General features: G+C 34.0%; 1 protein-coding gene across 1 annotated transcript; it reads left to right on the top strand.

Annotated features, from left to right (window-relative positions):
- Nucleotides 1-14,030: 14,030 nt before the first annotated feature.
- On the top strand, nt 14,031-18,262 carry LOC137748939 (vacuolar lysine transporter YPQ1-like). Its single transcript, XM_068489130.2, has 12 exons — nt 14,031-14,454; nt 14,618-14,660; nt 15,052-15,078; nt 15,549-15,647; nt 15,779-15,885; nt 15,992-16,166; nt 16,407-16,508; nt 16,673-16,768; nt 16,970-16,990; nt 17,088-17,146; nt 17,237-17,327; nt 17,728-18,262. Exons 1-12 carry the CDS (start codon nt 14,231-14,233, stop codon nt 17,812-17,814), a joined length of 1,131 nt encoding a protein of 376 aa, XP_068345231.2. The 5' UTR covers nt 14,031-14,230; the 3' UTR covers nt 17,815-18,262.
- Nucleotides 18,263-25,239: the final 6,977 nt, after the last annotated feature.

The raw sequence follows: 25,239 nt of genomic DNA on the forward strand, positions 1-25,239 counted from the left end.
TAATCTTCAATTAGTACTAAAAAATAGTTTATTCTGTTCTTATTAAAAAGAGTAGGTTTGTATTGTGGCACTAATCTTTGCACGTGTCAACATTGGTTGGGAAGGCACTATAGAGCAATTAAATACTTCTATAATCTGATGTACACATTATCTTATGTTAGTATTTTTCTCATGAAAATTTTTATATTATACCCAATAATTCCTTTTGTATATGACGCTTATTATATAGGTCGGAAGGGCAATTATAACCCTTACTCAACATAAGGTTCAAGTCTCCAAATTCGCATTTCATTATTAAGGAGACGATATATAGTAACGCAAGATGAGGCTACTAAAGCTAGACACAAAGGTTAAGAAGAACCTAAAATTAGACAATTAGTATTTTCTATGCTAGAAACTATGATACAATTCATAATGTGTCACATCTTATATAGTAAGAGGAATATAAATTAGGGTTTATTTGGTATGAGCACAAAGTGTTGGGCAGTGAAATTGCAAGGCCGAGGAAAACAATTCGATTGCACAGACTTCTTAGGTGGAGAGTACTGAGGTCATCTCCAACCAAAGGGTTCAGAGGGTCAAAAATAGCCTGAAAATCATCTTCAACCAAAGGCCAAGCCAAAGGGCTTGTGGGCCTCACTGGACAAAAAAGGGCTAAAGGGCCAACCGACCGTCCCAAAGCAGCCAGCCAACCGGCCCCGAGCTGGGCTAGAATTCAAATTGCAACGGCTAGCTAGCTGATGTCAGCTAGCCGTTTTTTTTTTTTTTTTTTTCACAAAAGTTTTTAAATTCTTTTTTTTTTTTTTCTATAACTTCCTAAGCCATTAAACAACATTAAATTAAACTAAGTAACATGAAACAACATAAAACAATATGAAACAACATTAAATAACATTAAACAGCATTAAAATTATACAACATAAATTTAAGTTGTTATAGTTTTTAAATTTAAGTTGTAGTTTTTAAATATAAGTTTTAGTTCTTAAATTTAAGTTGTTGTAGTTTTTAAATTTAAATAATAAATTATGTTTGACCCTATGGCTTTTGGCTCTCGGTTGGAGACCGTTTTTTTGTGACAGGGCTAAAACGAGCCCTATGGCCCTTTGGCCCTCAGTTGGAGATGGTAAGAAATATGGCCCTGCACTGTTCATTATAATATTAATTTCTTGGAGGGCCAGAGGGCTAAAACGAGCCATCTGGCCTTCCTTCGATTCGAGATGGTCTAAGAGGAAAGGCATGGCAACTTCCTAATGGGTCCCATGACGGTCACTTACATTTGGATGATTCCCATACACTTTATCCAACAGAATCCTCTCCTGATCCTCTTTACGAGGATTCGTGGATTCATCGTACATTGTGCGTTCAGTTTTCGTCAAGTACTGTTTGTGTTTAATTTTAAATTAAAAAATTTACAATAATTTCTAATTGCACAATATACGATGAATGGACATAATTTACAGTTTTTCAAGATCCTCGTAAAGAGTGTCCAGATTCCGCTTTGATGATTCAAGTTATACCAAAAACCCAACAAAAATGCTTTATGTTGGTATTTGGTCACATAAACTTTGGAATTTACTAGTGTTGTTTAATGTCTAAAGCAAGAAGGTTGATGGAGCTTTCATTTGAACTTTTAACCTTCTTTCCCTACAGTTGATGTGGATCCCTTCTTGTTATTGTGTTCCACAATATCATTTTCCTAGGATCCTAGGGATCTTGTAATCGTAACCATTCATCGTACATCGTACGGTCAATTTTTGTTAGATACTATTTATATTTAATTTTAAAATTTAAATTTTGAAATGATTTCTGACCCAAAGTAGCCAACCCCGGGCCGGGCTAGAAGACAAATTGCAACGGCTAGCTAGCTGACGTCAGCTAGCCATAATTTTTTTTTTTTTTTTTTTTTTTACTTTTACAAATTTTTTTTCCTATAACTCCCTAAGCTATTGGATCTTGTAATCGTAACCATTCATCGTACATCGTACGGTCAATTTTTGTTAGATACTATTTATATTTAATTTTAAAATTTAAATTTTGAAATGATTTCTGACCCAAAGTAGCCAGCCCCGGGCCGGGCTAGAAGACAAATTGCAACGGCTAGCTAGCTGACGTCAGCTAGCCATAATTTTTTTTTATTTTTTTTTATTTTTATTTTTAACTTTTACAAATTATTTTTCCTATAACTCCCTAAGCTATTAAACAACATTAAATTAATTTAAGTAACATGAAACAACATTAAACAATATGAAATAACATTAAACAACATAAAAATTATACAACATAAATTTAAGTTGTTGTAGTTTTTATATTTAATTTGTATTTTTTAAATATAAATTGTAGTTTCTATATATAAGTTGTAGTTTTTAAATTTAAGTTGTAGTTTTTAAATTTAAATAATAAATTATGTTTGGCCATTTGGCTCTCGGTTGAAGACGGTTTTTTATGCCAAGGTTAAAACGATCCTTATGACCCTTTGGCCCTCGGTTTGAGATGGTAAGAAATATGACCATACACTATTCATTTAAATATTAATTTCTTGGAAGGCTAGAGGGCTAAAACGAGCCTTCTAGCCCTTGTTCGGTTGGAGATGGTCTAAGAGGAAGGGCATGGCAACTTCCAAAGGGGTCCTGACGATCACTAACATTTGGATGATTCTCATATGCTTTATCCAACAGAATCCTCTCCTGATCCTCTTTATGAGAATTCGGGGATTCATCATACATCTTGCGGTCAGTTTTCGTCAAGTACTGTTTGTATTTAATTTTAAATTAAAAATTTTAAATAATTTCTAACCACACGATACACAATGAATAGACATGATTTACAGTTTTTAGAGATCCTCGTAAAGAGTATCCGGATTCCGCTTTGATGATTCAGGTTATACCACAAACCCAATAAAAATGCTTTATGTTGGTATTTGGTCACATAAACTTTGGAATTTACTAGTGTTGTTTAATGTCTAAAGCAAGAAGGTTGATGGAGCTTTCATTTGAACTTTTAACCTTCTTTCCCTACAGTTGATGTGGAAACCTTCTTGTTATTGTGTTCCAGAATATCCTTTTCTTAAGGATCCTAGGAATCTCATGATCGTAACTGCTCATCGTATCGTGCGGTCAATTTTCGTTAGGTACTATTTATATTTAATTTTAAAATTTAAATTTTAAAATGATTTATGATCGCACGATACATGGTGAACAATCACGATCACGATATCCCTAGGATCCCTAGAAAAAGGATCTGGCCCACAACAGAAGCACGAAGTTGTAAACTTTGTTTTATTTGCATTATTAATACATTTCTTATTAGCCTGGTTGGAGAATTCCAACTTGAACCTCTTTTAATGTTTAAAAAATAAAGATAATTCAAATTAGTACGTGTACATCACCTAGGTCATTGGTTTGATCAAATGCTTAATATTCAAAGGGAAATGATTTCCACACAAAATTTTTTAACCCATGCACAAATTTGTTTTTACGGTCTTTGAATTCAATAAAGTAAAAGAGAATAAAAGATCTCTTGTAGGGTTCAATTCTCACTGTATTTCAATGATTCAATCATATATATCTTTAAGGTTGTCCCTAAAAAAAAATCATATCTATCAAACTCCTATCCGAAAAATACAACCCCCTTCTGTCAAAATTCATTGCAAAATGATCCTACAAAAAATCTTATTAGACGGATCTGTCAACTGAAGATCACTGTATATATTAGTTAAACCACTATAATATACATAATTTTAATATAGGCTACTCTAAAATTCCGCAACGCACAACTTTCTCATTAACTTTTTCTTGTCAATCTCTTTTTCACCCACTTTCCCTATTATTTGTCTTCAGATTTCTCTCGGTTAGTCCTCTATTCTTCTGCCTGCAGGTAAAATTTTTTTTAGTCAATACAAAAGTACATATTTATTAAAGTAAGTTCTCAAAAGAAACTACAGCAGGGTTACCTTATGGGTTTTCTGTTTTTGGTTCCCAGGCTAAAACTACATGTTTCAAATTATTGGCGTAACCAGGGTGGAGACGAAGTCGAGGTCAAGGAGGAAATTGATCAAATATTGTGGGCGAGTTAATGCGTCAGTTTTGATTAATTATGCTGCGGTCAATGTGAGGAAATTGTAGGGAAAGTACGGTGATGAAATGGTGTTTGAAGCTGCGCGAATATTTTAGGCCAAAAAATATATATTACGTGAAGAATTGTCAAGCTTATGACATCAGATGTGCTTTTGCAACATTTTTTTATATAAAAAACTTGGGCATGCCAGAAAATTTTATTGATATTAAAAAAAGAAAACTAATGAAAAAAATTTAAAAATTTTGAGTTTTAATGACAAGGATAAAATTAGGTATAAAATGAATAGTATCAGAATTGATTTTTTAATGTAAAAATATGATTTTTTTTATTAAAATAAACAATAACAAGAGTTTTTCGTTAAAGTTCTCTATTAAAGAAGAAGAAGTTTATACCTAGTTAAGAAGTCAGATTTTGTATCCCTCGTGAAGCAATAAAACCAAACACTAAATAAAGATAGACAACCCTTTTCAGCACCCTTACCTAATAAGAAATGTATTTCTGAAACCCTCTAAAACAAAAGCTTTAAAGGTAAAAACCTGCAATAAAATGCGTTTTGCAGATGGTGCAACAGCTTTTTTCAATGACTCGAACAGAACTTCTGTGTTTGAGAGTTACTAGTTACAACGTACGTTAATTGTAAAAACAAGATAACTTTCGCTGCCTTTCATTTGTTAAAACGATAACACTTGAGTACTCATTAGGTAGCATTTACTTTTTAATTTTGTCTAATAATATATTAACGCATGTATTATTATTTTAAAAAATAATGAATATGTTATGAAACTTAGGTGTATAGGGTACATGTTTTATTATCCAAGGATGATACCTAGGTACATATAGTATAGAGTAGTCATTAGTGAGTACCCAAGTATATATTATCTTTACTAGAATATGTTCGTTAGTTGTTATTAAAAAAAATGATAGCTATGTATCATTCGTATGGATTCTTTTTATTGTTCGGCTCTTTCCCACGTTCATTTCTAATTTTGATACGTGCAAAGATAATTCATGAAAAAACAAAAAAACAAAATTATATTCACATGTCAAACTGTGACTACACAGTAATGATTGCTACCTTCAAATAAAGATGCCAAAAATTTAATATCTAATTAAACAACTGTATGTGATTCAAAATAGAAGAAATTCCATTATATATAAGAACTTTTGATTTGCACATTCTCGGTTGAATTACTTCTCCATAGCTCAGTAGCATGTTGTTGATCTTAAAAATTGCAAAGCCTACGTGGAGCGCATGCCGAGTAACTAATGAGCTAATTACGTCATTCGGTTGATACGGGGCGTGCCAACTCGTCGGCCGAGTCTGGCTGAGGAGTACAATTTGTTGATGTTGCGTTGAGCGCGTTGCTAATTTCTTGATCTTGCGATTGTGGCCGAGGAAGGAACAAATCTCGGCCTTTGGATTCTCGAGCTTGAAGACAAGGCTGCTAGTTCTACGAAGTTCACGAATCGTCGGCGCCGGATTCGGTCACAGTGATTATATTCGTGAGAGTATAAGCACGTCGAATCGACACCAGACTATATGGACACAAGTACTAAAAGGAGATGTATGTCTTGATGGTAAATGTGGTTCGGCCGTCAGAATGCCGAACTCTGAAACTCACTTGTGAGTATCCAATCATAAAATCACTCGACAATCAATGTGTCAAATTTCGTAACTCGTAACACCTTACTTCCCCGGGAAGGCTAATAAGATGACCTCTGCCAATAAGGATTCGGAAACCCTTCTCAACCGAGACTTGGATAGGTAACCAGTCGGCCTCGACGCAGTGCTGTTTATCCAAACTGAAGGTGTTCCTCGGTCGGCTGGTTCTACGACAACAGTGTTGTTTATCCAAACTGAAGATGTTCGCCGGTTGCCTTCACAGTGCTGTTTATCCAAAATGAAGATGTGTCAGCTAAAAAAGAAAATAAAAAATATCAAGATGTTTGAGAGGTTTGCGCAGGTTAATTGTGTGTTGAATTGGAGGTAGCCTTTACGTTGCACAGCGCCTTATATTTATAGGGTTGATATTTGCTTGACACGGCTAGATAATTGTGGAGTCCGACTACAATTCTAACTTGCAGAATGAAATATGATCAGTGTGGCTGACTTTTCAAATAAAAACCCATCGAGTTTTATCCCATCATGACCAAAGACCTAGCCTACCTAGGCTTCTTATCATAACTCCATCACCATCAAATCCTAGGCTTATCACATCATATCAAAAGCTTAGCCCACCTAGGCTTCTTACCTCATCACCAAAACTCCATAGTAGCCTTTGTCCCATGCATGCATAATAAAATGGAATATAATCCCATCATGCATGCCTTATTATCTAATACTTCAAAGACCATCTTCCATCAAACGCATGGCATCCAATTCTTGCACGACATCAGTCAATCACCCATTCAATCTCATATGTATCTCCTCATAGTCTTTATCTGACCAACATTTAATTTGCACGCAAATTGTTGCTTAACCAGATAAGAGTCTCAAAGCTTGAGATATAGTTTGCATCCCATTTATCTTATATAAAAACAATTCTTTACTAAAAGATAATTATTATGATAAAACCATAATATTATCTTTACATTTCCATCCGTCGATCTGGAACTATGCTCAAACAACGGTCTCGATTACACGGGCCGATAGTGTAAATCTAGGTCCAAACACATGTAAAGATAGATGACAAATTACATCAGGGGCAAAACAAAGTTAATTGGATGTTCTCTCTTTATAGTTTTCTTGATCAATAATCTAGGCTCCCATTTACGAGGCAAATTTAGTTGTGACGAGAACACAGATGGTACACCACGTGTTTTTATGTAAGTGGTAAAAAATTTTAATTTTTAAGTTATTAACCTTTTAACATACATATGCCACCATTTATATGAAAACACGTAGTGTATCACCTCGTGTGACGGTCACACCGAAAAATCTCTTCCCATTCACTGTCTTATCTTATGCCATCCATTATCCAAGCCGAAAAGGTTTGTGGATTTGGAAGGTTGCCACTCTATGCTTTTTTCAACAAGGCTCTCATGAATGTCGGGACCAAAAATTTAACTTTGAAAACTTGATTTCAAGACTTGGTATGCAATCAAACATAGATGGGATTGCTGCTGCTGGCACGTCCATGCACATGCTTTTGATAAGTTAGACGGTCTTAGACTCGGGATTGAGTTAGACCCGCGAGGCAAATTTTTTATGAAATAGAGTTGTTAACCTAACAATCACATTTGTTCTGCAACATGAGAAATGAATATCTCATGTCATAACGCATTCACTTTTCTCGTGAACTTGAAATAACAATAAAGTTAAGATACCAAAAAAAAAACTACTACAAGTTTTCAAAAAAAAAAAAAACTACTACATTTCTAGGTGGGATGGGAAAAAAAAAAAAATATTAAAACCCTTGTACTTAAGACTTTGTGCGGGAGACATGCATGGATGAGGACAACATATATATATACAGCTAGCAAAATCGTAAATGCCACTCTGCAGGCTCCACTTGAGTGAAAAATCACAAAGTCGGTTTTTTAACTAAACCCCCGGCCCTATTATTTGATGTCGACTAAACACTATCATCTTTCTTCATCATAGACAGCTTTTTGTACAAAACCTTGGGCGCTTGCCGTCTTTATCTCAAATTTTTACAAACCTATCTGTCTTAGACTCTAACCCCATATATATCCATTCTACGATTAAATTCTTCAATCAATATACGCACATACAATTGAGTACGAGAATACACTCGTACTTTATCTCTACAGGCAAACACACTCTAGGATATCGATGGATAAGCATGAAATGACATTGACATACGCGTGCCAATGATCAGTGGCCAAGTTGTGGCGCACCGTCTCCGTTCTTTTTTTGTCGTTTTCGATCTGCCTTAAAGAGTTTTTTTTTTTTTTTTTCCAACACTTTAAAGGGTTATTCTCATCCACAACTGCTTAATATTTATTAATTTTTTTTCCTTCTCTTCATTTTCTTTTTCGATTGTATGTTTCTTTTACTAATATTTCAAAGAAAGAACATTCGTGAAAAAAATTAATGTACAATATATTGTTAAGTTTAATGGCTAAAGAAATGAATATTGAGAGGTCAATAACTTAAATTAAACTAAAAGAAAAATTGAGGAACTATTGCAAAACAAATATTTTTGTATGTAATTTTCAATTTGCAGATTCTGTTGCTGCAGTCCAGGCTTATAAAATTTCATTTTTCAGCAACAGCACTCTTACTTTTGTCTTAACAGCAAAAACATGCCATATAACAGAGCAAATATAAAAACAGTTCCGAAACATAGGCGGCATAAAGGGCAGATAGGAGGGAGAGGGAACGCCTGCAGAAAATGCTGGGTGCTGTTGGTGACATGACATAATTTGGAGCTTTAAATTAACTTGTCATTAAATGAACGGTTCAGAAATGGAAAGTAAGAGGAGAAGGAAACAATTCTGATACGGAAGGGATTCCACACTTGTCGAACTTAACATCACTGTTCTCCGTCATAAAGTTTGATGAGATAGACCAGGGCAACGTGCAGGTTTTTGGAAAATGATTATCCCCGGATTTTTTTCATGAGGATATTAGAGATTTCGTGATTATGATCGTTTATCGTATATCATACAGTTAGAAATTATTTTAAAATTTTAAAATTAAATATAAATAGTACCTAATGAAAACTAAATACACGATATGTTTTTTTTATTCTAAATAGAAACGAAAATATAAAAAAAAGCGATAAGGATCCCATCTGGATCCAAATGATAGGGATCGTAAGGATCCTCATATCCTAACCGTTTATCATATATAATGATGTTAATTTTCGTTAAGTACTATTTATATTTAATTTTAAATAAAAAATTCAAATGATTTCTGACCGTACGATATATGATAAACAGTTAGGATATGATGATCCCTATAATCCCCACCATTTAGATTTGGATGGGTTCCAAATCCAAAAAGAAGGACAAGTAATGTAAAATGGATGAACCTGGATGAGTATGGAGGCTATATTCGAATAAATTACTGAGGACGCGGGCAATCCATATAGATTATTGCGTTAGTTTATTTGTCTGCATATGGATTTCGTGATTATGATTGTTCATCGTATATTACGCAGTTATAAATTATTTCAAAATTTAAAATTTAAAATTAAATATAAATAGTAACTAACGAAAACCAATCGCACGATATACGATAAACGATCATGATTTCAAGATCCCTAGGATCCCCATAAAAAAAATCCGGCGTGGATCCTTTTCCTTAATTCACAATGATTGTCATTTTTGGATGCGCTTCTGATGTATGGATATGTTTCTGATGTATGGATGTGTGGTTTCCAGATCAAAAAAGTACTCGTCATATGCTATTACAAGCAAGAAAATGTTTTTGACGCGCAGAGTTTTAGTTTGGTGATTAGTTCATGGAATGGAAAGTAGAAATTGAACGGTAATAAGAATTAGGTAATTTTTTATAAAAACAAGTCTATTTGAATACTGTTAAGGACACCAAACAAATATTTCATTTTCGATTCGAACTAATAAATGATATGATATTATTTGAATACTTGTTCATTCGTATGAATTATAACTTAGAAGCTAGTTTATTCCTGATGGATAAATGCTATCACGTTACTTATAGACATTTTTTGTACTGAAAATTTAGAAGCAAAGATGAATAATGAAAATCGATCCGGTTCTATCTCGCAAGCCATCATCCAATCATCTCCTTTGTATGTGATATAAGTTGTATTTATGTTACTTTCTTAATTGCCATGCCCATAACCAAATTTATCGTTATGCGATATTCATAATTTTTTGTTTTAAAGTAATCTGCAACTTGCAGGAAGGTGGAGTACTACGACCGCGCTAGCAGGATATTCAAGTACCAACAGAATTTTGTCCGGATTCTTTTGATGAGGATCCTGAGAATTCATGAATTGTGTCTGTTAATCGTATATTATGCGATCAGTTTTTATCAAATATTGTTTATATTTATTTTTAAATAAAAATATTTAAAATAATTTATGACTACATGATATACGATAAACAGATACGATTCACGAATCTCCGGAATCCTCACAAAGAGAATCAGACGACGATCCGGACTCATTCAAGTATATCTTTGTTTGATACCACAAATTTGCTATATGCCAAGATCACAGCTCAAACAAAAGAAAGCCGATGATGAATATAATTAGATCCTAGTGGACGACTTAGCTAGTCTCTAAAGCATATTTAGATTGCAAAAGTAAACATCTCAAATATGATTTTTGGATCATGCGATAATTGAATATTTCAAATAAACTTGTATCAGCAAGTTGGAATCCATTTGATAATCCTTTGTCAACTTTCTATTATAAAAATAAAATATTATTTAATACTATGATCTAGTGGTATTTCTCTTTACTTGTAAGTGAGAGGATCTTAAATTTGATTTTTGCTAAAAATGAATTTGAACTACATCATTGTTAGCCCATTATAAGACTAAACTCATCCCCTTCTCCGTAGATGACATCGTTTCTTAAAAAATAATAATAAAAATAAAAGAGGCAAAAAGATATGAGAAATTTGTGACAGAGACGAGGAAAAACAAGATAACTTTATAGATAAAATGGGTAGATCCTGCTGAGCGAAGTTGTGTTGTTTTTTTTTTTTATTGTTGGTTTTATTTTATTCTAGTGTTGATGTGTTGGTATTTTGGAATCGAGTTATTATTGTGAGCATCACGATTCTCTCATAAGCTGTTTTGTAATAATTTAAGAAACTCAGTAAGACTTATTAGGCCTCGTTACATGCGAGTTTGGTGTCTCGCTTTAGGCAAGTTTGATCGTCTCATCACATATATGCGAGTTTGGTCGTTTTGAAGCTGTTTTGTTAGTTCTTCGCCTAGAGTACGTATTGGATATGATATGTTTTTCCTTAATGTTCAGATAGAAGTATGACATGTTTTCTTATCCCGTAATTAATTTTTAAAATTTTTTATCTCTAACATGATCTGGCATCACTGATGCATTGATTTCTATAAATACTCAGTCTCTTTCATCATTTTCATGCAACATTTACAATTATTGATTTTTATTATTAACGAGTAATGTTATTCATATCAACGTTTTTGTACCACATTTCATACTACCTTAGGTGATATTTGATGTGGATAGCCATATCATTTGAATTAATCAGATTTTTAAATTTTGTTTATTATTTAATAAATTAATAATTAAGAAAAATTAGTTAATTAAATGATGATTGTGGTATACGAGGAGTCTTTCTCCTTCCTTTCATTGGGTTTTCCAAATTTTTCAAATGATGTGGCTGTCCACATCAGATGTCACCTAAGGTGGTATAGAAATATAATATAAAAATATGGTATGAATATCATTACTTATTATTAATTAGATCATTGTTTGAAAGTATGCTCTTGAAATAATAGTCTTTATTTGTGTATTGAAGAAATTTTTCATTGTAGCCAAAACACGGATGATATATCATGTATTTTTATATAAGTAGTGAAAATTTTTATTTTTTAAGTTATTAACTTTTTAACATACATATTGCATTATTTGTATAATGACATGGAGTACACCACTCCGTGTTCTGATTCTAGTGAAAAATCTCTTTGTATATTGGGGCATAGAAACATTTTAGAATCATTTTCCTTTCTATCCTGCTGGGACCCTATTTGGAATGAGGATCCTCTTGGTGGGAATCCTCAGAATTCTCACAACGTGTCCGTTTATCGGGCATCGTACGATCAGAAATCATTTTAAATACTTTTATTTAAAATTAAATATGAATAGTATCGGACAAAAATTGATCGCATGATGTACGATGAACGAACACGATTTAAGAATTCTCAGGATCCTCACAAAAAAAATATTCCCCAATTTGCATTCAATTTCTCTTTCTCAAAATCATTTCTACTTTGCACTCCACTTAACGGCTCTCACTGTGATTGACACCCACACATCTTTTTCTAAGGAAAAGGATCCTCACCAAATTATTTTCTTAGGGATCTTAGGGATTTTGTGATCGTTCATTGTACATCATACGGTTATAAATCATTTTAAAATTTAAAATTAAATATAAATAATGTCTAACAAAAACTGACCGCACAATGCACGATGAATTATCACAATCGCATGATTCCCAAGAAAATGATCCAGCGAGGATCCTTTTCTTTTGTCTAATATCTTCTTCTCTTTGGTCTCAAACATAAAAAGATAGAACTTGATTGCAGAAAAAATAGCAGCAGGAGCTGCTACAAACAAATCACAAATAGATAGTGTCCAAATAATTAATTTTTTAATTATAAATTAAACACATATTCATCTATGATTTATCAACAACAGAAACGGTTGCTGATTTTTCAGCAACCAAGTTCTGTTCAATATAAAAAGCAAGCAAGGTTATCATCAAAGAGAGTTGTTATCATCAAAGAGAGATGCTAAATAGTTGCAATTGATAAATAAAATAAATTATCATAAAGACCTGTAAGCGGTGACACGAAAAAGAGGATGTTGACATGTCCTTGACATTTTGGACCTATCGTGCATTTTTAAACCATTTTTGGTGCTGAGTTAGCTCGACCGCCAATTCATGTCGGTTTATAGGAAAACCATGCAAGCATGAGGGGAGGCATCTGAAATAAAGATTCGCATCGAGGGATTTCTAAATTTATATTTTTAAAGGCAGTTTAATTTTAAGATTGTTGTAACCTTTTGTTATTGTTGTTGTTGTTTGATTATAATATATTCAAAGATGTTTAATTTCTTTTGGGAAAAATGAGATCATATTCACCAGAGAGAAACAAAATTTAACAGTTGAGGAAATGACTTCTCTAGTTAAAATTTTAATTCCACATTTTCTTGCATTCAAATTTCTAAATTCCCAAGTATGTTATTTTTATATTTAGGAGTAGTCAGATCTATTTGAAAGTGCTTGTAAAGTAATTGAAAATATTTTCATATTACCAAAAACACTTATAATTATGTTTGATTGAAAATTTTTAATTAAAAACTGCACTCGAAAGCTTTATACAAGCATTGTTTTAAAATAAATACACGTCTAGCGTCGCTTAGGTCCCGCCTAAGCGCTTGGCGACTGACCATCGTCCTGATTAATCCCTTGACGTTTGAAATTAAGAACGGTCTAGGTGCCTGCCTAGCCCGCCTAAACCCACCAAGATCGCGACTCTCACTTAGACACTTTTATTTTGTATTTTATTTTTCTATAAATTGTAAGAGACTTATTAAATACTTAGGTGAACACACATTATATGCTTGTTACCTATGTTTTATTATGTTCTAATACTTTATAATCTATATATTTGGCAAGTTATTTATCCCAATTTTTTTAGTATAAGTAAGCACTTATTACATGATATATAATAAATATACTTAAATTTACCTAATCCACCTAGACTCCCGCCTATTCACCTAAGCATTAGGTTCTAGTCCACAACCTGACTAGCATCTAGTATCTTTTTTTTTAAGAAGCAGTTTGCTACTTTTCCACAAATTGCTTAAAAAATTTTGTTTTTAATAAAAATTTCTAATGAAAACATTTTAGTCTAAGCGCTAGAAGCATAAAGAAGTATTCGAGCCTTTTTCAAAAACACTTTTGCGTAATGGTTTTGTCCATTTCAACTACTCACTTTAAAGAAACGCTTGTACACTTAACCAGTATGAACTTTTCAGACCTCAGAGGATCTGTTTTATCGATATTATTTTCCTATGGAAATAAAAAAAGCATCATGGTATTATAGAATATGCTCACCACCGCACACACCCCAGCTTGTGTACCAAGTTTATTCTTTTGCTCCAACAAACAGACACATACACTTCTGAGTACATCAGGCTAAAAACTAGGCACACCACATGTCTAGCGTTGCCCTATTTTACATAATTACATTTTGACCTAAAAAAGGAAGACTTCGGAGATACTTTAGGCTTCTATATAACTTATAATTAAGTCCTCACTTCCTCTGTAATATGCTGCCTTCTGTTGTGTTATTCACTTTATAAGTATTGCCGCCTCTCTCTCTCCCCCGTCTCTCCCTCTCTTAAAACCACCATCATCAGCTCTGCCAATTGCAAAACCACCAACAAAACAGAACTCAGCTGCCACTCAGGGGCGTCCGGAGAGAATGCCGCTCTCTTATTGTGTGGCGGAGAATAAACCCTGTGTGCGTTGGGTTCAGAAATATTTCAAGGACTGCCTTTGCAACCTAAGCGATGACATCTCGTTTGCTCTGGGTCTGATCAGCTTAGTGTGTTGGGGTGTGGCTGAAATTCCTCAAATCATCACAAACTTTCACACCAAGTCCAGCCACGGTGTTTCCCTCGCCTTCCTCTGCACCTGGGTCGCCGGGTTAGTTTTCTGACCCACGATTAAACTAAGAAGTCTAGTAATATTTGTCTTCTCAGCTCTCGAATATTCTCCTTCGTCCCTGAATAGAAAAAAAAGGTTTTAAAGTTGTGTAATGTTATTGAAAGTTAATTAATTAATTAATTATTTTTTGGGTTTCATGCAGGGATGTGTTTAATTTGTTGGGTTGTTTTCTGGAACCAGCAACGGTGAGTTAACCCCAGTCAATATTGCTATTGACTTTTTCATTGCGGAGAAATTTTTTACGGTGTACACCATGTATATGTATTTTTATGTAAATGGTAAGAAGTTTTATTTGATAAGTTATTAACTTTTTAATCCATATATCTCATCATTTATATAATGACACATGATGTATCACTCCGTATGCCGGTTACACTGAAAAATCTATTCTCTTCGTTTGTTAGTCTGGTGGTCCAGAAAACCATCAACATGATTGGCTCTGGTTAAAACCACCATCTTTATTTTCATGCATGACGGGTCTCCACCATATATTGTCAGATTTTTTTTTTTTTTTTTTTTTTGGATTTGGCAAATATCTGGGTTAAATATTTTAATGATAGCTATTTTTTCATGCAGTTGCCGACCCAGTTGTACACAGCTCTGGTAATTTTGCACCTTCAAAAACTTTGTATTACGTTTCTGAATATAATTTTTTTAAAATATTAAACTGTGTTATGTTTCCATGTATCTTTGCTTCTCTTGGTAATTGCAGTTGTAGGAAGAAATGATAAGCACTAAAATGCACGATAATTTAGGCCCATGTCCGAATATTTAGGAAGACTTGGTTTTTTGAATCTAAAATTTGTTCAAAATTTTCCCATCAATTTAGGTGTAAACTATGATCCCATCAATTTAGGGGAGTCACTTGGCACTAAGTAGGGTCCATTAATTTTTTTAATTTTGTGAGTAATAAATTTAATTTGTAAAGAAAGTGCTGAATTACTTTGTTAGTTATGATTTTTCTATCTAACCCACTACGTTTTAAACTCATTCTAGCTTAAATTAGTGATACCGTTTTATAAGCTTTAATTTATTATATGTAACATTTTCTTTTGTTTTTCTTTATTTAATAGCTCTACACAGCAAGTACCGTAGTATTAGTATTGCAGAGTGTGTACTATGACTACATCTATGCATGGTGGAAATGCCGAAATATCAAAGCCAGACATAAGGTACAACATTTTCATTTCAATTTTGGTTTTCGGCCTCTCAATCTATCAATTATTTTCAAAATAATTGTTATTAACTGAAGCTGGCTGGATAATACGAGCGTCTAATGATCAATTAATTAACATGTAATTAGGATGAAGAAGAGAATATAAAACCATTGAATCCTAAGTTGGCTGATTTAGGCATTCCAATACCAACTGCTGCACCCAAAGCCACTCCTAAAAGGGAGTTCTACTACACGTATGTAACCTCCTCCTACAACTTCTACATATATATGTTCCATATTTAGGATGTATCTTCTTAACTTGATTGATAAAACGAATTTCTTGTCACATACTTTTTACAGGTCAGCAAGATCAATGGCTGGCAGTGGAACTCCGCCGTTTCGAACTTATATGAGAGCAGCTAGAAGTGGTCCTTCTGCAATGATAATGGACAGTGACTCGTCTTCTGAGGACGAGTCAGTTCTGGTTACATCCAACAAGAACTCTGTTACCCAGCCTAGGCCAATCCCAAGATCCGTGAGCCTCGAAAATCTAATTTCCTACTTATGATCATTTAGTAAATTGCCTAAATTGTGCATGTTTAATAATGAATTGTTATGTTTATATATCACATCAGTTAGTAACGAGGATTTGGGAGAATATTAGGCGTATATTTGTAGTTCTGTTGTCTTAAAAACTTTACATAATTAATTAACAAGTGTTTTGTTCTACTATATCATTTTGATTTAATCACCACTTTGTGTAAAATAATTCCAGGTTGGTTACGGAACATTTCTAGCAACATCATTTAACTTGCCTTCACAAACAAAGGGTTTGGCACAAGTATACCTGGGAGTTACTGGGAGGAAACTCTTGCAGGTATGATTGGTTGTCATGCAAACCATATCTATTAATACCGCTGATGCAAAAAGAAAAAAAACATGATCAATGGTCTAGATTCACAGGGTTATGTTGTCCAACAATCTGAGAAAATAACATTTTTCCTCCAAAATAGTCATTAGCTGATACTAGTGTCTGTACAGGAACACTCAGATGAGCATAGTGCCTTGGGTCAATGGCTGGGCTGGCTAATGGCTGGTATATACATGGGTGGTCGACTCCCTCAGATTTGGTTAAATGTACGTGTATATATTTTACTAATTAACTTAAGAGTTATCCTTAGCCGTTGAATTAAATAGGAATAGCTGAAGTATATCCTCTTAATTACTATACTTTATTCATTCATATCTCTGTCACTATCAAAACGTTTATTTTACCTTATTTACCGATTTTATTTTGGACGTTCCGAACTTAATCGCGGTGTGATTTACATTGGCCAGATTAAAAGAGGAAGTGTGGAGGTAATTCTTTACTCTTTGATTCCTTTCTAATATATTCAATTAAATATGATCATGTATATAGGCGAACAGTTTAAAACTATTGGTTATGTATATACAGGGCTTGAATCCTCTAATGTTCGTCTTTGCACTGATCGCAAATGTCACTTATGTGGGAAGGTTAGTTTACAATGTGTCTACCACACTATCTTCCTATCTCTACTTTCTCATGCTTCTTAATTAATTTTTTGAATATTCCAAAATTTGCAGCATACTTGTAAGAACCACCGAGTGGGATAACATTAAGGCCAACATGTCATGGTTGCTCGATGCTGCAGTTTGCGTAGTACTTGACTTATTTGTATCCTTTGCTAGTCCTCCTGCACACACACACACACACACACACACACACACACACATATATATATATATATATATATATATCTTTTAAAATAAGTGAAACGTGAGAGGTGTGATCGGTAAACATGATACAAATAACCCATATTAAAATAGTCCTAACATTGCATTAAGTAATTAATATACTTACTAGATTTACAGATTACTTTGTTCACATATCTTTTAACATAAGTGAAACGTGAGAAATATGATTAAAAATGTGATCAATAATATGATCAGTAACTATAAGTACCTATACTTGTGAAACGTGAGAAATATGATTAAAAATGTGATCAATAATATGATCGGTAACTATAAGTACCTATACTTATGATTTTATTGATATGCCTTAACAAGCATAACAGATAATTTTGCAGTACATCTACTATAAACACTGGAGAAAAGGGACTACAAGAGGTGAAGAAGACTACATGTACCAAGGAAGCAAATAATGGTGTAGCTTCTTGAAAGCACATTTGCATGCATGTATGCTGAAATCAAATCCAAATCTAGAGAACCATAATTAATCTTTCCATCTCCCTATTATCGCTAGGGTTTGTTGGATTTGGCATTAAATCAACATGCCTAACTAAAACAACAATCAAACAAAGATTAGGATATCGTGGATGCAAGATATTTGGATTTGTGTTTCCTAGTTGGTTTGGGATTTGGTTTTAGTATAGGATTTGGTTTCCTATATTCTAGGGACCTTGTGTAAACCTATGACATCTATTAGTATAAATAGATGGATGTGGGATAGAGTTTTGTGTGAGAGTTTTTTAGAGGCATAAATTTGTATACTTGAGAACACTTTGTGTTTGTGAGTTCTCTTGTACTTGTTGGTAATCAATAAAGCTTCTATTATTAGAGAAGTACTCCTATATTGGAGGAACTCTAAAATCATCGTGTTTTGTTTATTGCTTGATTGGTTTTGGTTTAGTTTACAACAAGTGGTCTTACGTGGGTTGTAACTATCAAGCAATGACGAAGACTAGTGATTCTACCAGTGGTGATGATGTTGAAGAAAAGTCTGGCACTAGTGGAACCAAGACGACAGTTCAGAGTGCTAGCTTTGAAATTGAGAAATTTGATGGAACGACCAACTTTGATTTGTGGAATGCGAGGTTCGAGATGTCCTGATACAACAAGGTTTGGTTGTTGTGTTATGAGACATGTCGTTTTCGTTGAAAAAAGAAGAATGAGAAAGATTGAATGCTCATGCATGTTCTACAATTTGGCTATGCTTGGGAAAGCAACAGGAGTATGGTGTGATGAACATAACTTCTGCGAAGGAATTGTGGGCTGCATTAGAGACAAATTATATGAAGAAGAGTGCAGAGAATCGACTACATCTCAAGAACAAGTTGTACAGGTTCTAGTACAAAGAAGGCACAAAGATGATTGGCCATCTAGAAGAGTTTAACAAACTTCTAGCTGAACTGGAAAATCTTGAAGAGATAATCAAAGATGAAGATAAGGCCTTGATCCTAATGAACTCATTGCCTGAATCTTATGAGTCTTTCGTGACTGCTTGGATTTATGGCAGAGAGACAATTAAGTATGATGAAATCTTAAGTGCTCTTATGAATCATGAGGTGAGACACCTTGATAGGCAAGAAAGGAATAACTCTGAAGCTTTGATGGTGAGAGGGAGATCGAAAGAAAAGAAAGGTTTGTACAGGAAAAATACTAGGTCTCATACTAGAGGAGTCTTAAATAATAGAAAGTTCTTGGACAAAAATGAGTGTGTTTTATGTCATGAAAAATGACACTGGAAGAAGGACTACCCTAAAATCAATGAAAAGACTAAAAAAAAAAAAGGATGACTTAGAAGCAAATATGGTTGAAGTTGAGGATAAGGAATTTGTCTATACCTTAACTGCATCAAGCACTGTGGATTATATGAAAAAATGGGTGCTCGACACAGGTTGTACCCATCATATGACTTCTCAAAGGCATTGGTTTTCAAGCTTCAAATGTATGAATGAAACTATTTATATGGGAGATGATAACCCATGTACAACTCAAGGAATTGGAAGCATCATGATAATGTGATTCGAGAATTGCATGGTGTAAGGTAAGTCCCAAATTTGAAGAAAGATTTGATCTCACTAGACACTCTCGAGTCACAAGGCTACAAGTTTTACTCTGATAACAACGTGCTCAAAGTTACTAAATGAGCACTTGTCATAATGAAAGGGCCTCAGAATGGCTTACTCTATATTCTACAAGGAAAGACTTTGGAAAATGGAGTGGCTATGGTAGTTGATGAAGTGCAAATTCTACAAGGAAAGACTTTGGAAAATGGAGTGGCTATGGTAGTTGATGAAGTGCAAAGTGATAAAAGTGACTTGTCTGCATTATGGCACATGAGGTTGGGACATGCAGGAGGAAAACATTGCAAGGATTGATCAAGCAAGGGTGTTTAAAAAGAGCAAAAATTGGAAAGATAGAGTTCTATGAGCATTGCGTTCTTGGCAAACAAACAAAGGTGAAATTTGGCTCACCTGTTAATCAAACAAAATGCTTGATTTTGGACTATGTTCATTCTCATGTTTGGGAGCTTGCAAAGAATGCTTCTTTAGGTGGAAAAAGATGGTTTGTATCTTTTATTGATGACTACTCTTGCAGATCATGGATATATATGATGAAACGAAAGGACGAGTTTCTTGACATCTTTCAGGAATGGAAGAACATGGTGGAGAACAACACTGGAAAGAAGATTAAGATATTGAGAAGTGACAATGGAGGGGAATATACCTCTGATCACGAAGAAGAAACACCATCAGAAAAACTAAAGATACAAGATGATTGCATAGCCAAAAGGAAAGGAAGAAGAGACATATCCTTACCTGCGAGTTATAAAGATTGCATGGCCTGCATGGTATATGCATTGCCAGTAATTGAGGCTGAAATTCCCATTAATGTTGAAGAAGCAGTAAATAGTGAAGAATAAAGTAAATGGCATGATGCAATGGACGATGAAATGCTCTCCCTTCACAAGAATAAGACTTGGGAATTGGTGGAGCTGCCTAGAGGAATGAAAGCAATTAGCTGCAAATGGATTTATGCAAAGAAGGATGAAGTGGATGAAAAGAGCTTGGTAAGATTTAAAGCTAGGCTAGTCGCCAAATGATATGCTCAGAATGAGGGAATAGATTACAATGAGATCTTTTCTCGTATGGTTAAGCACTCCTCCATTCGAATATTGCTTGCCCTAGTTGCACAATTCAACCTTGAATTGGTGCAACTTGATGTGAAGACTGCATTCTTTCATGATAATTTGAATGAAGAGATTTATATGAGACAACCCGAGGGGTATCAAGTGAAGGGCAAAGAAAGATTGGTTTGTAAGCTCAGAAAATCTTTTTATGGTTTAAAGCAGTCACCCATGCAATGGTATTTGAGATTTGACAAGTTTATGAAGGGTCAAGACTATACAAGAAGTCACTATGATCATTGTGTTTATCACAAGAAGTTGAAAGATGGTTCATTCATGTACTTGTTAATCTATGTGAATGACATGCTCATAGCCTCAAGCAATATTTCAGAGATAGAAAAGTTGAAGGAGCAAATGAGAAGGGAGTTCGAAATGAGGGATCTCGGTGAAGCCAAGAAAATATTGGGAATGGAGATCGCAAGGGATAGACAAAAATGTTTGGTGCGTTTGTCTCAGAAGCAATATCTTGAGAAGTTGTTACAAAAGTTTGGAGTAACAAAAGACACTAAGCCTGTACGAACTCCATTAGGGGCTCACTTCAAGTTGAGCAGTCAACAATGTCCCAAAACTAATGAAGAAAAGATGAAGATGGATGGTATTCCATATGCTAATTTAGTTAGAGGATTAATGTATGCTATGGTGTGTACTCGTCCTGATATACCACACGCAGCTGGAATTGTTAGTAAATTCATGTATAATCCTGGAAGAGAGCATTGAAATGCTGCTGAGTGGATACTAAGGTATTTACATGGAATGAGGGACAAATTAATTTGTTTTGAAAGATGTGATGAAGGAATTGATAAGTTCTCAACGTTGAATGTGTGGACCCAGACTTTGCTGGAGACTTAGACAAGATAATATCGATGACTGTGTATGTGTTTACTATGGCAAAGGGTCTTATATGCTAGAGATCAATATTACAACCAACGGTGGCACTATCAACCATAGAAGCATAATACATGGTGATCGCTAAAGCTATCAAAGAAGCAATGTGGACTCTGGGGTTGTTAGGAGATTTAGGTGTAGAACAACACAAGTTGGATGTATATTGTGATAGCCAAAGTGCCATTTATTTGGCCAGATATCAGGTACATCATGCTAGGACTAAGCATATTGATGTACAATATCATTTTGTGAGAGAAGTGGTAGCTGAAGGTGAGATTCGTCTAAAAAAGGTTGATACAGAAGATAATCCAGCCAACGTGTTGACAAAGGTGATTAATACAACTAAGTTCAAGCACTACTTGAATTTGGTGCACTTGAAGCAAGTTTGATCTTGCGATATGATGAAGCAAGTTTGACTTGAAGCCTTATCCATCGTTGATAGTAATAATATAGTGCAAGTTTTTGTGGCTATAGTCTTACATTGATGATTGCTCTTTAATTTATTTACCATGGAAAGTCATTTTCATCACCTAATTTCTTTCTTTCCAAGGTGATCTTATGAGATATTTGACAATAGGAAAGATAGTAAGTCTAATATGTTTGGCAGGTATATCACGAATGGACGTATATAATTGTGCTGTAATAGCGGCTCAACTTTATATCCTATTTTTGTTTTTGTCGATTTCAATAATTGGACGTGACTATGTACCTCTAGCTTTACTAGGGACTGGATTTTTCTCTTTTGTAATTTATGCCTTGGTATATGAGCAGTGTTCGTGTCAGTTGCCTACGTATTTGGGTGACTATATTTCTTAACTATTAGCGTAGTAGAGATCAAAATTACTTTGTGTTAAATTGAAAATTACTAAAATTCTGAATGACAATTAGATTTAATATTTTAGTTCTATGAGCTAGTATATTAAGCTTCAATATTAACTTAAACTAGGTACTGAATTCATTTGGTTAGTACAAGAAAATTCTCATCACTCTGCTTCTTCACTGTACAAGGTAAACCCTGGACTCCTCTCTCTGCGGAGTTTGGGCTCCCTTCGTATTACTTTTGCCTTTAGGCATAATTTAAAACTGGAAAACTATTTTCATAGAATATTGAAATATATATATTAACCTTCAAGAATCAATGTTGCAGAGGTTTTAAGAGTTGGAAAAAGAAAAATATCATTTTCAGTGACCAATTTAAGTTGTTTTTGCTCTTTTTGTTCTTGGCAGTCCCAAACTTTTAATGCTTGAAGTAAGAGATGCTTATTCTCTTATATTGAAGAAACTAGTTGCGCCGGTACTCGAGGTTTACGGTCCTGTTCATATTTCATTCATTTGCATTTTGTTGTGTTTGTATGATTGATTTTTTCGGGAGTGAGGGAGGCCTTAAACAGGTTAAAAAATTTGCTCATAATAAAAATTATATACGTGTAATATGAATAATCTTGGCATATATGTAACTAGAACCACGGTAACAGCCTAGAATTAATGAAACATTCCACAAATTTATATAATCATTCTCGATAAAATCAATTCAACCATTAGTATAAATAAATTGACTTCAATCTGTAGCAATAATATATTTAAACGACCAAAATAAAAATTTGGTCTGCAATTGGGATTTATTTAAACGAGGGTAGATAAAACGCTGAATTCAAATCACCAACATCAGCCAACCCAAGCCTCACAAGATTAAGAAATGAATTGGTCCTTTGATTTGAGCTTGGTGACATCGCTTCAGAAGGAGAATTTGTTGGTGAGGATGGATATGGAGGCGAACTTGGACGCGAATCATCTGCCCAGGATGGAGAAGGAGATTTGTTTGGAATTACAACATAATCATCCGATGAGGATGCAGAAAAAGATATGCTTGGGCTTGCGACCAAATTTTCTGGTGAGTACAGAATAGTAACCCTTTAATTTCTTCCAATATTTACGTAAGTATGTAACACAGAGAGTAAACTTTAAGTAACAACGAGTTGGGAGAGGAAATTCTACAAATGCATTAAGATCTCCCACCTCTTTTTAATTTTTTAATATTTTTCTATCAAGTGTTAGTGGTATGTAGAAAATATAAAAAAATTAAAAGGGTGTGAAAGAAGTAATTTGGGGTGTGTGAATATAATTTTTCAAGATCTAAGACATGAAATAGATTTTAGCATATAGTTAATTGACATGGAGTAGTTTTATTGTATCTTACTTACATTTCAATTTTACAAGAAAAGTTAAAATCTATACGGCATGAAATATTCATTTCTAATGTTGCAAAAGAAATGCGATTGTTAGCTAAACTCTGTTTCACAAAACTTTTGCCTCTATCTTTCACCAAGGATTTCGTGACCTCGATGTTTGCTTGCATACCAAGTCTAGAAATTTGTTTTGCAAAGTAAAACTTTTGGGTCCGACATTCAGAGCCTTGTTGAAACAAGACTAGAGGGGCAACCTTCCATAAACGCATCAAGGCCATGAGTATAATTGTAAATATAAACATGTTCTCCGCCTAGGGTTGGGTCATGGATAGCATAAAACAGTGAATGAGAGCCTAGACTACTGATCAAGGAAACAAAAAAGAGAGCATCGGTGTGTTAACCTAGTCAAAATTGATACTCTCTTTGTGCCCCAGTTATGTTGTTTGTTAGTCTGGTGGTCCAGAAAACATCAGCGGGCGATTAGCTCTGGTTAAAAAATCAATATCTTTATTTTCATACCTGAAAGGGTCTCCACCACATATTGTCAGATTTTTTTTCCGTTAACTTGGTAAATATTTGGTGTAAAATATTTTAATTATAACCATTTTTTTAATGGAGTTGCCCATCCAATTGTTTTGCACCTTCAAACACTTTGTTTACATTTGTAATATTAAGCTGTGTTACATTTCTATATATATTTGCTTCTCTTTATAATTGCAGTTGTACCAAGAAATGATAAGCACTAAAATACCACTTTAGACTATGTCCGAATCTATAGTAAAACTTAGTTTTAAAATTTGTTCGAATTATTCCTATCAATTTAGGTCCAAACTATGGGATTCCCATAAAGTTAGGTCCAAACTATGGGATTCCCATCCATTTATGGTAGTCACTAGTCACTAGTCACCAAGTAGGGTCCATAATTTCTTTAGTTTGTGAGTAATAAGTTTAATTGTCAAAGCAAGGGGTGACATCAGTCCAGAAGGAGAACTTGATGGTGAGGATGGATACGAAGACGAACTTCTACTTGCAAGTGAATCATCTGTAAAAAATGGAGAAGGAGAACGACTTTGACTTGCAGACGAATCATCTAACGAGAATGGATAAGAAGACATGCTTGTACTTGTGACCAAATTTGATGGCACAGGAAATTAGTCATTTAGTTTCCTCCAATATTTACAAAGTAAAAGTATGTCATAGACAGAAGAAACTTAAGTAACAAATGCACTAACATTTATAGTGATAAAACTAGTTTGAAAACAGTTAGTTTATTAGAGCTTAATAGATGAAATAGATTTTAGCATTTAGTTGATTAGACATGAAGTAGTTTTCTTGTATTTTACTTTTATATAAATACACATATGGCATGAGATAGTCATTTCTAATGTCCCAAAAGAAATGTGATTGTTAGGTAAACTCTATTTCACAAAAATTTCGCCTCGAGCATTCACTAGGGATTTCATGAGCTCTATATGCTACCAAGTCTAAAAATTTAATTTTGCAAAGGTTAATTTTTGGGCCTGATATTCAGAGCCTTGTTGAAACAAGATTAGAGGGGCAACCTTTCATAAACTCATCAAGCCCAT

Source organism: Pyrus communis, chromosome 2 (genome assembly GCF_041283825.1).
Source record: "Pyrus communis isolate YQ-2024b chromosome 2, ASM4128382v1, whole genome shotgun sequence".
NCBI lineage: Eukaryota > Viridiplantae > Streptophyta > Magnoliopsida > Rosales > Rosaceae > Pyrus > Pyrus communis.

Bases quoted from the DNA above. Each gene is read 5' to 3' on its own strand.
- LOC137748939 (XM_068489130.2), top strand. From the start codon at position 14,231: ATGCCGCTCTCTTATTGTGTGGCGGAGAATAAACCCTGTGTGCGTTGG. The intron at 15,886-15,991 runs GTATGTAACCTC...TACTTTTTACAG, and splicing joins AAAAGGGAGTTCTACTACAC to GTCAGCAAGATCAATGGCTG. The intron at 16,509-16,672 runs GTATGATTGGTT...GTGTCTGTACAG, and splicing joins CTGGGAGGAAACTCTTGCAG to GAACACTCAGATGAGCATAG.